Source organism: Dendrobates tinctorius, unplaced genomic scaffold, assembly GCF_039654945.1.
Source record: "Dendrobates tinctorius isolate UK_male_01 unplaced genomic scaffold, ASM3965494v1 ptg000064l, whole genome shotgun sequence".
NCBI lineage: Eukaryota > Metazoa > Chordata > Amphibia > Anura > Dendrobatidae > Dendrobates > Dendrobates tinctorius.
This window is the reverse complement of record NW_027361732.1, coordinates 264,583-281,516: the sequence shown is the minus strand read 5'-3', so window position 1 is coordinate 281,516 and position 16,934 is coordinate 264,583. Positions and strand designations below refer to the sequence as shown.

At 48.3% G+C, this 16,934-nt stretch overlaps 1 protein-coding gene across 4 annotated transcripts in view; it reads right to left on the bottom strand.

The window, feature by feature from the left end:
* FMNL3 (formin like 3) overlaps positions 1–15,458 on the bottom strand; it is a 129,008-nt gene extending 113,550 nt beyond the window's left edge. For 3 of the 4 annotated variants that reach the window (XM_073580206.1, XM_073580212.1, XM_073580207.1), the window contains exon 1: positions 15,168–15,458. In XM_073580206.1, coding sequence (XP_073436307.1) covers positions 15,168–15,275 — 108 coding nt within the window. In that variant the 5' untranslated portion in view covers positions 15,276–15,458. The remainder of the gene's footprint in view (positions 1–15,167) is intronic. The other variant, XM_073580208.1, reaches the window with a different exon arrangement.
* Between the last annotated feature and the right edge of the window lie 1,476 nt (positions 15,459–16,934).

Sequence of the window (16,934 nt, the reverse complement as noted above, 5' to 3'; positions counted from 1 at the left end):
GAGTTTCTCCAGGTCTTGGTGGAAAAGACTATGAACTTAAAAAAGAGCAAGTTCTTTCTGTCGTAACTGACAATGCTTCAAATATGATAAGTACTATTAAACTAATGAATGAGAGTAATGATGGTGACCAGCAGCTAGAAGAACATTCTGGGTCCAGACACAGAAATGTTTGAAATAAAGGAACACAGTATTGTAACTGAGGAGCAAACTAAAGTTACTTCAGATGAACAGCAACATGATAGTTTAGATGATCTTGTTGAAACTGTGTCAATGTTCTTTCATTCATCACATGCGCTGTGTTGTGCATACACTACAGCTGGCTATAAGAGACAGTCTGCAAGAAGGACATGCTGCTGCACTGATTGGCAAGGTGAGAAAATTGGCTACTGTTGCCAGAACCCCTAAAGTTGACTCAATTTTGAAGAGACGTGCTGGAAAAGGGGCAATTATTGATCAAGCCACACGATGGGGCAGTACTTACTTAATGATTCAGCGCTTGGTTGAACTGAAAACCTTTCTTGTAGACATGGCTAACCCTCAACTGACGCTAAATGAAAGTCAGTGGAATCAGGTGACTGAGCTGGAAAAATTGCTAGAGCACCCATTTACAGTGACTAAAAAATTACAAGCAGAGAACTTAACTCCAGGTATTTTCTTAAAGGAGTGGAAGAACCTGATGTTTCGCCTGTCCCAAAGAGGAGGGTTAATTGCAAGTGGCATTGCTACATCAATGAAACGGAGAGAGGAGCTACTATTACAAAATAACATTCTTTTGGCAGCTGTTTATGTAGACCCAATGCATCGGATTCTTCTAGATGATCAACAGCTAAGTAAAGGAAAAGAAGCTCTGTTTGAAATAGCAGTAAGGATGAAAGGGTTGCAGAACAGTCAGGAGGAACAAGAAGAATTTGGTCGTCCTGCCACATCTTCACCCTCATCATCAACTGATGAAGAATTTAATTTCGAAAAATATTTGGATCACAAGGACCGTGCAAAGCGTTCCCGCATAGAAGAAGAGTCATCCCCATCAAGGAACACAGCCAGTACATTTCAGCAGAATTTTTCATGTGCACTAAAAGAAATTGAGAAATTTGACCGTTCATCAAAAATAACAGTGCAACAAGCGATTCCTCTGTATCCTGACATTGTCAGAGATGTTGCCCGAGTGGTTACTGCTTTGCCACCAACACAAGTTAGTGTAGACAGGTTGTTCTCTGCTCTCAAAATAATTAGATCAGATTTGAGGGCATCCATGAAGGAGGATCTGACAGAGGCAATACTTTTTCTGAGGACAAATTTATAGATTTCTTCTTATTAACTGCATAAAAGTTATTTGCTATATTCTAATTGTATTCTAATAAATGTAGTTTTTGCTCTAAGTGGTCTGATTACTTATATGATGGTGAGAAACTGAATAAGCACGATGTTTAATATTTTACAACAGTAAATTTGTTGTTATGAATTGGCCATTTATGAAGGAGTCGGAGTCGGAGCCTGATAAGATCCAGGAGTCGGAGTCGGAGTCGCAACTGTGGCTTACCGACTCCACAGCCCTGGTTTATAGCCATTGTATATGGAGAGCCTGGTGTGGGCAGGGTTAGCTTTCTCAGCTCTGCTTCATTAAAAATCTTAAAACTCTGTGCCAAAACGGCTGCACCCAGTAATCTAAGTGATACATCGTTGGATTCAGGGTCTCCTTTTCTACATCATGCTGCTCTCAGATAAGGTAGCAACAACCTGCTGACAGATACCCTTTAAGTTTCAGGCTGCAATCTTCAATCATTCCTTTTCAAACTTCCCAACATGCCACTCATAATATGCTCGTAGTTTTGACTTTTCTCATGTAGGTGTCTTCACAGTCCTACATGCTGAATACATAGTCTGGGATCCAGGATGCTGCTACCTTCACTAGCTCTCATGTATCAGCACAGCTTCATTCCTCTAAGCGATTTCACGGCCCTTTTGACAGATCATGAGAGAACTCTTCTCTAGTTCACTAACAGACACTGATGCGAGTGGTCTCCCCCTCCCTTCAGGGGCTACGACATATTAGCACAAGCTTGACCATTAGGTGTCCTCACGCGTTTGTTTTTTTTAACTATATACCCTTGGGTTGCTATACTACTACTTGCTTAGTAGTGTAGTTTACTCTGCCATCCTATTCAGGGAGACACAGTAAACATGGTGTGATTTTTATATAATGGGAGTCTATGAATACTCAAAATGGAAATGTGAAGAGACCCAAAGGCCTCCACACAGAGGTGCAATTGAGCCAGACCTGCCTGGATCATCATGGAATCTGTGTGGCGGCTTCTCACTCACCACCTACAGGTAAGGAGCGCTAAACACCAAACATTTCATACTGTGCTACAAGAAGGTCACATCTGAGTGCATGTACTTTCCAAAAGTAAGTTGAAAAAAAAAATAAATCTGATGGAATCAGGAAAGCATGGGGGATGGGAAACGCGATGAACCTGCCCATTCAGGAAACCCCCCGTAAATGTGCTGAATGGAGATAAATCTGGAAGACCCCTCAGTCCGCGGATGAGCCGGAGCCGATACAACCTACCACTGTAAGGCTTCTGGGATCTCTACCCCATGCGAAGTACAAGCCTTCTGTGCCAGCTCTGTACCCCCACGTAGGATTAGCACCCCTCTCACAAGATATGGTGGGAGAAAATGCAAAAGTTCAGACTGATCCTACAAGTCCTACAGGGCTGGCAGCTGTAAAGCCGGTCGTGCGAGATCAGAAGAAAGAGGCTGAAAGTTGGCTACTCAGCCCGCACATCTGACTAACAGATTACAAGGTTTGCCGCAGACTTCAACCTAAGGATTGCAAAGAGTAACATCTGCCAAAGAGCATGCAATGGTTATGGTGCCGCAAAATAAGGCCGCAGTGCCTGCAAACAGGCAAGCAATAGCAGCAGATAGTGGACATGTCGTTTTTACAGCTGGAAAGATGCATGTCCTAGTAAAAACGTCACTATGGTTGGTATATAAAGAAGTATTAGTAAGCCAAAACCAGGAGACGTCAATCAGTGTAGAAATAATGCTGCAATTATTGACCGTAAGCTGCTGTATGGCCACACGGTGGATTCTAAGGAGTTCCCACAACAGAGATCCAAGTCTCCGCTCGGATGCGTGTCGGTGCGCTGCGGGGGTACAGCACATTCACACGGGGATTAGCATCATTGTCATCCTAAGGAGCTAATCCTCAGCATTTCCGACAGAAGGAAGAGACAGGTCACTTATTCCTGCAGTAGGAGTCCTCGGATCCCGGTGTATGAAAGGGAGAACATCCCAGTCACAAGCGTGGGGGGCAGATTTCATGCAGATGTATGTGCAGATTTCGCCAGCAATACATTTCTATGGGGTCTCACAGTACTGCTGATGGCGCCATATAAAAGTATCATAGGGTGGCACAGAGGATCCACGGCACCCAGACTACACAAGCCTCTGTGAGCACAACACTGCCATGTGCAAGAGGCCTAAAGACCGGGACTCAAAGTTAGGACCAGCGGCGTCTTTCCACTCTCAATACGGGATCCCCTCAGGTTTCCTGGCAGGAGCATCTAGGGGTGTGAACATGATCCCTGCAGCCAATTAAAGTCTGCTGATTGGCTGCAGCCTTCATGTTCCATCTGACAGAGAAGAAACATTTCTCTCCTGCTGATGCCAGGAGACCAGGCAGGGGACACAGAACCAAGTACAGAACAGTGCAGACACTCCGGTAGGAAAGTATAGGGTTTCATTTGTTTTTTTTTTTAATTTACACCTCAGTGGGTAACTGTTCGCTCCAGAGTGTGCACTTAGGAAATAACAGTTAAAAAATTCCAGACTGCAGACTGGTATACTTGGAGTTGGACTTGTTAACGTCCGGCTAAGAACACAAAAGAATATGTAAAAAAATAAAATAAAAACTGTCTGATCTTCATCCAGAAAACAGAAGATTTTCAACCATACTCTCATCCGCATGCAAGCCTTGTGTCCATTTTTTAGAAAGTTCTCACGCAGCGAGCGCTGACATCAAAGAGGTGACCGGAGTTCATTGGCTATGAACTCCAGTCACATTACGGACGTTAGCACTCGGCACTGAAGCTGCATTCTTCACGCGCAGCTCAATGTCTCCTGGATGCCGGGCTGAGGGGTCGCATTTTATGTGACCACTCGGCAAAGCATCCAGGTGTAGCCAAGTTGGGCTCATTGCGGGACAAGGGATTATTGGGGACAGGTGAGGATTTCTGTGGGTTTGTTTTTATTTTTCTTTGGATATTAATAAAAGGGTAAAAGAGGGTAGGGGAGTGTTTATTTCAAATAAAGGGCTGTGCGTGTTTATTTCAATTAAAAGGACTTTACTCTGTGTTATAGACGCCTCTCCATTAGCAACCCCTGGGCTTGATGTCAGCTGACAGTACAAAGCTGAAATCAACCCCAATACTATTACCTCACTTGACACCGCACCAAGGTAAGAAGAGTAGAGGCTAAGCACTAGAATTGCCGCATCTAATGGATGTGCCATTTGTGGGGCAGGTGATCTTAGTATCGGAAGGGGGCCAATATTCATGGCCCCTTCCCTGGCTATTAATATCAGTCGACAGCTGTCCGCCTAGCCTTCGATGGTTATTAAAAATAGGGGGACCCCATGTTATTATTTATTCAGGGGGTCACCCCTTGTTAATAACCTGTAAAGGATAAGAAGACAGCTGTGAGCTGATATTAATAGTCTTAGAAGCTCCATGTTTAGTACCTTCTTGCCAGACTATAAACATCTGCCCCGAGCTGTCAGCTTTCTGTCAGCTGGTTTAGAAAATTAAGGGGGATCCCATTTTTTTCTTTAATTTATTTAAGTATTAGATAAATACATGTACAGTAAAGCCCCCGTCACACATAGCGATCTCGCTAGCGAGATTGCTACTGAGTCACAAGTTTTGTGACGCAACAGCGATCTCACCAGCGAGATCGCTGTGTGTGACACTTCTCAGCGACCGGCCCCTCTGCCGGGTATCGCTGATCGTCCTGGAATAGCCAAGACATTTTTTTGATCGCTGGTCTCCCGTTGGCCAGCATGCATCGCTGCGTGTGACAGGCGGGAGAGCAGCGATCAGCGAGCTGGAGCCTGGTGACCAAGGTAAACATCGGGTTTCTAAGTGGCGCGCAGCGCTTAGAAACCCGATGTGTACCTTAGTTACCAGCGCGCTGGTGCAGGGAGCTGGTAACCAAGGTACACATCGGGTTTCTAAGTGCCGCTGGTAACTAAGCGACGTGTGTCGCTTGTTACCCACGTGTCGCTGGTGCTGATCGCTGGTGAAGCTGCCTGTTTGGCAGCTCACCAGCGATCATGTAGCGACACACCAGCGATCCTGACCAGGTCATATCGTTGTCGGGATCGCTGGTGCGTCGCTATGTGTGACCGAGCCCTAAGATACCCACACACTGCACTAATTATATACCTCATTGACATGTTTCTATCTATATCTGTATATAAGATTTCTTTATTAGTTCGAAAACCAACATAACTTGAAATGACAGAGAATTTCTGTATGTAAAAGCTGATGTTAAAACTCATTGCATACGCATGTAATACAGATGCTAGCTGAGAAAAAAAAAAAAAAAAAACACATGACACTCTCCAACTTTTGTGGCTGAGAATCTCAGCTACTTTTTATATTCAGAAGTGAGCGTACTCTTAAGCAGAGTGATGTACAAAGTATTAAGACAGCCTAGGAGTACCTATAACCAGTCTGCTGCCCTTTAAGAAAAGAGTGGACTGCCTGAAACTGCTTCTTTTTTTTTTTTTCCAAAGATCACCTATTGGCAAAAGTGGTAACAAGGATCCCTAATGTCCACCCTCCTCCTCAAAAAGACCCAAATTTCTGGAAAAGTTGGCTGCAAACTTCTATGTAGAGTGGGGTCCCACAATCCTCCTCGCTATGAAAGAGGGAGATCTCACTCTTTGCCAAAATCTAGCGCTGCCGTATCCTTACTGCTTTAAAGGGGATATTCGGAACGTTAAGAAAATGTGCTTAAGCACTAAGAGGTTGGTAGTTGCTACCTGCGTGCCTGTCCGTTTCTCTCCTGTCGACAGGGCAGGGTTACTGGTGTCATGCTGATTGACAGCCGGCTGTCAGCTGCCTAACTGGAGAACGCTGGCTGTCATTCAGCATGACGCCAGGAGTCCCGTCCTGGTAACTGGAAGAGAAACCACTGCTCTGTTGACAGGAATCTCCAGCAGGGGCGGTCAATGACCGACACCAGGTACGACAGGCAGAAGTAGTTACCAACTACATGCCCGTTAGTGCTTAGGCACATTTTTTTTTATGGTCGTAGATATCTCCTTTAATGATTTTACCATTTAGTAACAGATGAGTAAAGTACGTGGCAGCGGTGAATTAGTGCAAAGAGTGAGATCTCCCACACAAGTTCTCCCCTTTTCATAGCGAGGAGGGCCGCGGAGGGTTCTGGGATTCCACTCTGCAGGGAAGTTCAAACCCAACTTTTGAGGAAAATCAGGAGGGCATTAGGAATCCTTTTGGCCCCTTTTTATATCAGGTGATAATTAGAAAAAAATCACCAGTGTGAGGCTGCTCACTAGTTTCTTAAATATAAAGGGCGGCCCCAAACCGGGGATAGGTTCTCTTTAAGGTGCATTTACACCAAGCAATGTGGCGTTAATCAGCCTCTGATCAGTAAGACGTTTGCAGGTCTGCATTCATTTAATAACCTGTTTAGGCAGGCAGACGGCGATTCAGAGGTCTGCACAGAACGATGCGCTGCCGAGAACGATGATGTTTTAGTCAAAACCAAAAGATCGCTTCACCTTACCCCCGAGAGACATGATTCGTTCCTCGGGTATCAGCAGCCTGTTTACACTGCACGATCATCAGGAGGAGCGCGTTACTACGAACACTCATCCTCGATAATCATGCTGTATAACTTAAGGGTAACATTAAGCAATGGACATCCCCATTACCCTACGGCACTATATAGACTAATATCATACTAATTTAGCTACTATGGTGCAATGCAATCACAGAGCGGAGGATGTTAAGAGCAGAGCAAGGGAGTGATATTTTCCCCGTCCGGGCTGATCACACCCTATATATCCCTCAGCATTACGTGATCCACACGGAGAAAGAAGAATTCCCAGGAAGGATTACTATCAACTGGAAAAGAGAAATCTCTATTTAGTAACTGTACAACCTCCAATTATATAACCCATGAGCTGAGACCACAGGCTGCTGCTCCAAGACACATACTTTATGATCTATTTTGACAATGATACTCAATTTTGGAGGACATAGCCTATGTAATTATCCCAGGCAGGCTGGCCATTTTACATGTCAACTGAAATAGATGCCATGAAAGTGTTCAATTGATCCATCTATGGAGGGGTGTGTGCCCACATGCATATACAGTATGCTCCTCAACATTGGGATTGCAACATCAAGAAGGCAAAGCCATGGAATAATGAAAAAAAAAAATCACAATATCGACAGATATTTTAATGTCAGCGCTCTTGTTGATGTGGACTGTGAGCATACTGCACGGCCTAAAGGTGCTACATTGGCCTGTGGTGTCTCCGAACTTGTCTCCCATCAAACACATCTGGGATCTCATTGGTAGGAAACTTCAAAAGGAGCTGCCAGCAGTGGATCTTGATTATTTAATTTCCAAAAATCCATTGGGACCATTCTTCAGATAACCATTAATGACCGCATTGATTTCTGTGTGTGGCGCTCATATTCTACACTGAATAGAAGAGGTTTTGAAAATGTCTTTCCCTTTTTCATCATTTGCACATCAGTAACATGTCTATCCATCCTGGGATTTCCATCATTCCTTGGCTTTTCCTTCTTGCTGTTACACCTTCAGTGTTGAGGAGAGTATATTAGATGGCCAAACCCTTGAAGCCTCCACCTCACATGGTTCTTCAGGGCTTTGCAGTGACTGATCGCTCAACAGCAATACTCAAACAAGTTGTTCTACCAAGACCTTATCAGTGACTTGCTGTTCAACATGTATTTCTGAGATGCTATTTAAGCTGCTAAATCAGCCAAATCACAGATCTGGTGACCAAAAGACGACTGACAACCCCTACAAGTGGTGACCCACCTCACTGGTAACCAATAGGTGGAGGCTTCAATGCGACAAGACAATATTCATGCGCCGTGGCTTTAGAATGTGTGAAAGTTTCTACATTTTCATTCTAGGCGTGCCATGTGTGAGCTGCAATCAATCCGTTCTAACTGGTAATCCGGCCCCCTTTGGTATAACCACACGTTCCCACAAGCTTTGCCATGAGTAACTAACATCAGAAATTACTGAAAAACCATAAGCCCCGATTCAGTAAGGTTGGTGTGTTGTATGGCAGTCTTAATAAAGGAATGCTGGAGGAAAGGATGCGACAAATTCATCTCCAGTTTCTTACACCATCAACACACCTCGGCCAGTAACGTTACTCCGGCCAGGGACTGGGGTTCACTTTTGGCGTAATTTACGGTAAGCCACTTTTGTGGTGTAAATTATTAGGACTTTGTCAAACAGGCTTTGCCACACTCCATCACAGCACAAATTAAAAAAGGTGAAGGGGGTGGACTAGCAAGGACTGGTTTGAAAATGCCACAAAAAAAAAAAAAAAAAAAAAAATTGTAAAAAAAAAAAAAAATTACCATTAGTTTCAAGGGAAGAACAATAAAGTAAAAGAAAGCCAATGGGTTAAAATGTCTCAACGACAATTTGAAGGGTGGATGTCTAGTTATAGGAAGCATTTCATTATTTTATTACAATTAAGGTGTTATCTGGGCATGCTCAAGTGTTCATCGAGCATTTTGGCGTGCTTGAGAAATAGGCACGAGTCGCCGAGGCTGAATGTGTCGTGGCTGTGTGACAGCAGGGATAGCCTAACAAGCAGGCAATCCCCACATGCTTTGCGGCTGTTGACAGCCACGACACATTCAGCCTCGGTGACGAGCATATTTTTTGAGCATGCCAAAAATACTCGATTAACACGCGAGAATACACGGAAAACACATCACACAAGCAAATTAGTGAGATGCTAAGTCGTGGGGGCGTCGTTTCCCCCAATCTAGTCCACCCACTAATTAGCAGATCATGGGCCAAGTTATAAAATTGATTTTTGGAATATGATGAAGTGAGTAAACCACTAATAGGCGCTTGTTAGAAAGGGCATAATGGTAGCAATAAATACATGGTGGGTGTTTGGGGGCCTGGGGTAGCTGACACATTCCCTTTAACTATTTAGCAAGACAAAGGCAATTATACAGGACTGCGTGACATTAAATAAAGTGCAAAAGAATGAAATGGAAACCAATAAAGGTGATTTTAGGTCACAGCATTAGGCGTCATTCACATCTGCTTTCCTTGTACCCCTGCCTTCCATCATACACCCATGTGCTTATGTGACTCCACCAATAAGAAGCGAAACATTGCTGCTATCATGGTTCCACACAGAAAAAAAGGAAAAATATATAACACTGTCATATGGGTAATTGAGAAAATCCCGCACAATCTGACCAACTTCCTCTCTGTGGTTAAAAGGAAACTCCGATAAGAGACAAGCGCTAGAAGTTCTGTATCATCCCGATACCATCATCCATCCCGTCACACAGAGTGGCTGTTACCCTCCCCCCACACTTTGGGATTTTAGTCACAGGGTAAGGAAAATATATGAAACCTTTCGCCCCAGGTGAAGGAAAGCCTAGCTCCAGCTATGGGAAAAACCACACATGTACGAGCCTTAGACGCTGTGCCAATACTTTATACTACCAAGTCAAAGATGTCAATCATGTCTTTGAGGCTGTGTACCCACGTAAGCATTTTTGTCACGTTTTTTAAGCGTTATTACTGGCAAAAACGCTTACAAGAAGCATCCCATTCATTTTAATGAATTCCGCACTTTTTGTGCATATTGATGCGTTTTTTTTCTGTGAAAAAAAAACCGCATTGCGGTAAAAAATGCAGCATGCTCATTAATTTTGCGGAAAAATCCGCATTTCTAACTATATTCTATGAGCAGGAGGATGCGCCTTTAAAAACCGCATAAAAAAGCACAAAAATCACGCATTTTTCCTGGGAAGGAGTCCGTTTATTTCTGCATACATGGGTACATAACCTTAAGGAAATTCTCCACCATGGCGGAGATACTCAGCGACTGTTATGTAAAAAAGTCAATAAAATTTTACAGCAATTTTCATTGATGTGCTCTGGCATACAGCCTATAAATGTGTGACAAGAACAATCTGCCACAAGATCTCGAAAAAAGTAATAAGGGGACCCTAGACACCGTGCCGGCCGAGAAGATCTCCATAGCAGTGAGCCACAGGACCTTCATATGTGAAAGCAAGAAGGACCCCTGAACTTCAGTGCCACCCACAGAACCCACGTAACTGGAAAACCTTGAGGGGTGACGGCCCTGGATGGATACATGTATCCTCTGTGGCTGCGGGATGATGGAAAAAGCAAAGAGATATATATGTGACTGTCACCGTCAGCCTCATAGACACACACACACACACACGTCAGCAAATTTAGTATACATTAGACTAACCTCAACTGAACCTGTCAATAGCAACAGGCTTGGCCAACGATCTAAAGACCCCCATACACATTAGACAAACGTTGGGCAAATCCGACAATACCGATGGGGTTGTGTGCTGGTCTAATGTGTATGGGGTGCCGCCTGATTGATGGTCGGGAGAGCTGACAATTGCACGTGTCTGATTTCAGACTGCTGATCACATTGATCACCTAGAGATAAACCACCAGCAAACATGTCAGCCGGTGGCTTTCTCATGGAGAACACAGGAGTGTTCAGCCGAATGAGAGCTCCTGTATATGGGAATGTCAGATGAGATGCCGGCCGTCCGATCAGCTGTAGCATTATTCGGCGGACAGCCATGTAATGTGTATGGCCAGCTTAGGTCTCAGTTCACACTTTTACAATGCTTTACACCAGGGTTCCAAAACTCCAGTCCTCAAGGCCCACCAACAGATCATGTTTTCAGGATTTCCTTTGTATTGCCCAGGTGATGCAATTATCACCTGAGCAATACTAAGGAAATGCTGAAAACATGATCAGTTGGTGGGCCTTGAGGACTGGATTTGGGGAACCCTGCTCTACACCAAACACTATGTCAGAGTTTCCATCACAGTCACTGAAAAACCATCTTCTGAACCCAGGTGGAGCCATTCACCCGAATGAAGTGGGCACTAAACGGCCTCTGTCCTGGCAATATTCGGCTTTTTCAGACCTCAGTTGTCAGATGAACGTCTGGCCGACAGCTATCTAATGTGTATGGGGGACACAATACAAGAACCCCATCCAATTGTGCTGTAGCCCGGAGAGCCATGAAACTCCCGATCACATACAAGACACAACGCCATGGGCCTCTATTCAGATGCATCATTACAGATACTGCAGAAATGACTACCTACTGAGAAGCTGCCGTGAACAGGTTAAACGGCACGAGGAGAGCATTTCCTGCGTTTTACATGGTCATTGCCATAGTTCGTCAGCCATTGTTCAGTAATCTTTCCACCCCTCCCTGTTGGAGACATCACACTTGAAGAACACACAATAGTATCACTTCGGAATAGGATTACAACCATTCATCTAATGATAAAAATTAGGAGAGAAACCCCCGACTCCCACATTATCCTATCCAAAGCATGGCAATATTTCTCCTATAAGCTGTCTAACAACCATGGCACCACACACGTCCTGACAGACCACTGCGAGTTCCCCTATTGTTAAGACCTCCACTCTCAAACAGTCTAGCACGTGATCAGTGTGATCCTCCAATATCCTTCATACGTAGATTAGAAAAGTAGTCTTTCATGGTTTGGAGATTTTTGGCCCTGGTGGTCTAGATGGTTGGCAGTGAAGACACTTTCAGAAGGGCGGTTTCACACACGCACGGGATTTCCTTTAATAACACCATTTCATTGTGTACGTAGTTTTTTAATACAAGTTCTTTATATTCCACCCTTTCTTTTGAATCCACTTCTGGCTCCAGATCAAAGTGTGATGGACATCATCAGATAAAACGAGGGGAGCTGAATAGCCGAAAGAATAACATTTTATCACTAGAAATGCCGCACAAAAAAATGAAGCCAGAAAGTGGAGCATCACTTTAACAAGAAACCAATTACCAGTTACTAAGCAGTTAATTATGGAATCCTCAATCTCTGGACAGATTTAGATGGACAATCTGGGATAATCTGTGATGGCCTCGTGTCAGCCATCCCCATGAAGTACTTGTAAAGTCTAATCTGCCTGTATTGGAAAGAAATAGTCCGAAGTGAGCCCCGCTACTAATATTACAGGGGGTCCCCGCAGGTAGAGAACTGACAGGCTTCTGCCCCATAACAAATAGCTGTCTATTGGAGCTGCCTGGAGCACGCCCCCTCTATAGAGTTATGCACAAATTCCTCAAATCCCAAAAGAGACTTCAGCCGAGCAGGGGAAAAAAATCCCCATCGAAGAGGAGAAAAAAAAAGGAGGATAGAGACGGCCCTGACTGAGATCTCCAGACCTAAACACCGCCAGTAAGGACAATATATAATGAGCCGGATCCAGAGAAAGAGAACACTAACCAAACCCAGGAGCACAACCAGGACTCCAGACAGAAGGAGCAACCCAGACAGGAGCCCCAGAGCCAGGACCCCTCACAGCCACCATATCACAGTGCCAGGCTATGGGGCAGGCGGAGAACACACACCACCCATCTGTATGGGCAGGGGTACACGGTGTACAACGGGGCCATCAAGGCTTAAGCCACATTGGCTCACAGTAATGGTGGTTTGCTCTTCCTTGTGACAAGACGTCACATTCTATTGGATGCCCACAGACAGGTGTGAACCATGCCAAGCACAGGAGAAATCAGGACAGTCGCCAGAAAATTTCAGGAAAAATGTTTCTGGTATCAAATTCTGACCTTCTAAGATTCAACAACTTGGTAAACTGTGTGATCACATGAACAATCACAAATTGTCCCTGCAAGGGTCATAGCCTGGGCATCAGCAACCAGTCAACCCTCACACCTGGCATCCACAGTCAGTCAGCCCTCACACATGGCAACCACAACCAATCAACCACCCTGGTCATCGCCAACCAGTCAGCCTTCATGACGGTCATCGCCAACCAGTCAGCCCTCACTCCGGCATCCACAACCAGTCAGCCCTCACACATGGCAACCACAACCAATCAACCTTCACCCTGGTCATCGCCAACCAGTCAGCCTTCACGCCGGTCATCGTCAACCCTCACAACTGGCATCCACAGTCAGTCAGCCCTCACACATGGCAACCACAACCAGTCAACCTTCACCCCGGTCATCGCCAACCGGTCAGCCTTCACGCCGGTCATCGCCAACCAGTCAGCCCTCACCCCAGGCATCCACAATCAGGCAGCTTTCACTCCAGGGCATCACCAAGCAATCAGCCTTCACCTCGGGCTTCACCAATCAGCCGTCACACATAGCATCCACAGCCAGTCAGCCGTCACACATGGCATCCCCAGCCAGTCAGCCCTCACCCCGGGCATCCACAACCAGTCAGCCCTCACCCCGGGCATCCACAACCAGTCAGCCCTCACCCCGGGCATCCACAACCAGTCAGCCCTCACCCCGGGCATCCACAACCAGTCAGCCCTCACCCCGGGCATCCACAACCAACCAGTCAGCCCTCAACCTGGGCAATGCCAACCAGTCAACTTTCACTCCAAAGCATCACCAAGCAGTTAGCTCTCACCTTGGCAATACCAGACAGCCCTCACACCTGGAATCCACAACCAGTCAACCTTCACCCTGGGCATCCACAACCAGTCTGCCCTCACAACTGCATCACCAACCAGTCATCTCTCACTCCAGGCAATGCCAACCAGTCAGCCTTCACCTTGGGCAATACCAGACAGCCCTCACCTTTCCTTGAGCATCACCAACCAGTCAGCACTCACAATAGGCATTACCAGACTTCACCCTGGACATCGCCAGCCAGACAGCCCTCACCCTGGGCATCCACAACCAGTCAGCAGTCAGACCTCACCCTGGGCATCCACAACAAGGCATCGCCAACCAGACATCCCTCACCCCGGGGCATCGCCAACCAGACAGCATTCACCCCGGGACACCGCCAACCAGACAGCCCTCAACCCGGGGCATCGCCAACCAGACAGCCCTCACCCCGGGGCATCGCCAACCAGACAGCCCTCACCACGGAGCATCGCCAACCAGACAGCCCTCGCCCCGGGGCATCGCCAACCAGACAGCCCTCGCCCCGGGGCATCGCCAACCAGACAGCCCTCGCCCTGGGGCATCGCCAACCAGACAGCCCTCACCACGGAGCATCGCCAACCAGACAGCCCTCACCCCGGGGCATCGCCAACCAGACAGCCCTCGCCACGGAGCATCGCCAACCAGACAGCCCTCACCCCGGGGCATCGCCAACCAGACAGCCCTCAACCGGGGCATCGCCAACCAGACAGCCCTCCCCCCGGGGCATCGCCAACCAGACAGCCCTCCCCCCGGGGCATCGCCAACCAGACAGCCCTCAACCGGGGCATCGCCAACCAGACAGCCCTCCCCCCGGGGCATCGCCAACCAGACAGCCCTCCCCCCGGGGCATCGCCAACCAGACAGCCCTCACCCCGGGGCATCGCCAACCAGACAGCCCTCAACCGGGGCATCGCCCACCAGACAGCCCTCAACCGGGGCATCGCCCACCAGACAGCCCTCACCCCGGGGCAGCGCCAACCAGACAGCCCTCACCCCGGGGCAGCGCCAACCAGACAGCCCTCAACCGGGGCAGCGCCAACCAGACAGCCCTCACCCCGGGGCAGCGCCAACCAGACAGCCCTCACCCCAGGGCAGCGCCAACCAGACAGCCCTCACCCCGGGGCAGCGCCAACCAGACAGCCCCAAGCTCCTGGCCAGCCGCAGTAAGCTGCCACTAGTCCCAGTGTGAGACTCCCCCATATAAGCCGTCCGGGTGCAGCTCCCAGCGCGGAGTAACCGGGGCTCCCCTTCCTCCATCTCCCCACACCACGGACACTTCTGCGGGCACTGCCCCCCGTGTGCACAGATCTCCGCGGACACATCCCGTCTTTTGTCCCGTCACCGTCTACATAAGAAAGTCACTTCACAACTTACCAAGACCAGAGCGAACCTCTCCTCCAGCTCCCCCGGGTCCGGCATCGGAACTTTCAGCGGTAATAAGGGGGTTCCGGGGGCTCCCCCCGCACTCTCCGCGTTACCCATGTTCGGGACCCCGGTAATCTGCACCCCGAAAGCCGGGTGTCCCCTTTTTCCCGTGCGCGCCCCCGCTACACCAGCATAAAGTCCCCGGGACCCATCCTTTGTACTAGAGAGTCCCGCCTCGCAGCCCACACTATGCTCAGCTCCATTCACCCGGCCGCACACTCTAAGCCACGCCCCTCATCCCTGCAGCCATTGGTGCGCTGCCTGATACTCCGTGCTCTCATTGGAGGAGAGACTGTTTGTGGAATTTCAGTCACACAGCGCCCTCTACTGTAAGATGCAACAGTTGTTTCTGAGCAACTTTTCCAAGCTGTGTAATGTATACTATGGACGGCCGCGGTCCTGCGGCTGGTGACGTCACCAGGGTAATCGGTGTGTTGTGACGTCATGCACCAAGAACAGGGCAAAACAGTAATTTATAAATAAAGCCAAAAAAATATGGATGAAAACAGCAAGGTCTGAATATAGCCAAACTAGCAATACTGCCCAATATGCCATGCTTCTACTGTACTTACTATCGGGCTGACCCGAAGTCTGTACGTGAATCTTATTTGACATCATCTCATAATGTCAGTGTGTGATGTCATTGCGGCCACCGATCAGTGGGCGATCAGAGGGCGACTGCACGGATCAGTGGGCGATCAGAAGGTGACTGCACCGATCAGCGGGCGATCAGAAGGCGACTGCACCGATCAGCGGGCGATCAGAAGGCGACTGCACCGATCAGCGGGCGATCAGAAGGCGACTGCACCGATCAGCGGGCGATCAGAAGGCGACTGCACCGATCAGCGGGCGATCAGAAGGCGACTGCACCGATCAGCGGGCGATCAGAAGGCGACTGCACCGATCAGCGGGCGATCAGAAGGCGACTGTACCGATCAGCGGGCGATCAGAAGGCGACTGCACCGTTCAGCAGGCGATCAGAAGGCGACTGTACCGATCAGCGGGCGATCAGAAGGCGACTGTACCGATCAGCGGGCGATCAGAAGGCGACTGTACCGATCAGCGGGCGATCAGAAGGCGACTGTACCGATCAGCGGGCGATCAGAAGGCGACTGCACCGATCAGCGGGCGATCAGAAGGCGACTGCACCGATCAGCGGGCGATCAGAAGGCGACTGTACCGATCAGCGGGCGATCAGAAGGCGACTGCACCGTTCAGCAGGCGATCAGAAGGCGACTGTACCGATCAGCGGGCGATCAGAAGGCGACTGCACCGATCAGCGGGCGATCAGAAGGCGACTGTACCGATCAGCGGGCGATCAGAAGGCGACTGTACCGATCAGCGGGCGATCAGAAGGCGACTGCACCGATCAGCGGGCGATCAGAAGGCGACTGCACCGATCAGCGGGCGATCAGAAGGCGACTGCACCGATCAGTGGGCGATCAGAAGGCGACTGCACCGATCAGCGGGCGATCAGAAGGCGACTGCACCGATCAGCGGGCGATCAGAAGGCGACTGCACCGATCAGCGGGCGATCAGAAGGCGACTGCACCGTTCAGCGGGCGATCAGAAGGCGACTGCACCGATCAGTGGGCGATCAGAAGGCGACTGCTTCGATCAGCGGGCGATCAGAAGGCGACTGTACCGATCAGCGGGCGATCAGAAGGCGACTGCACCGATCAGTGGGCGATCAGAAGGCGACTGTACCGATCAGTG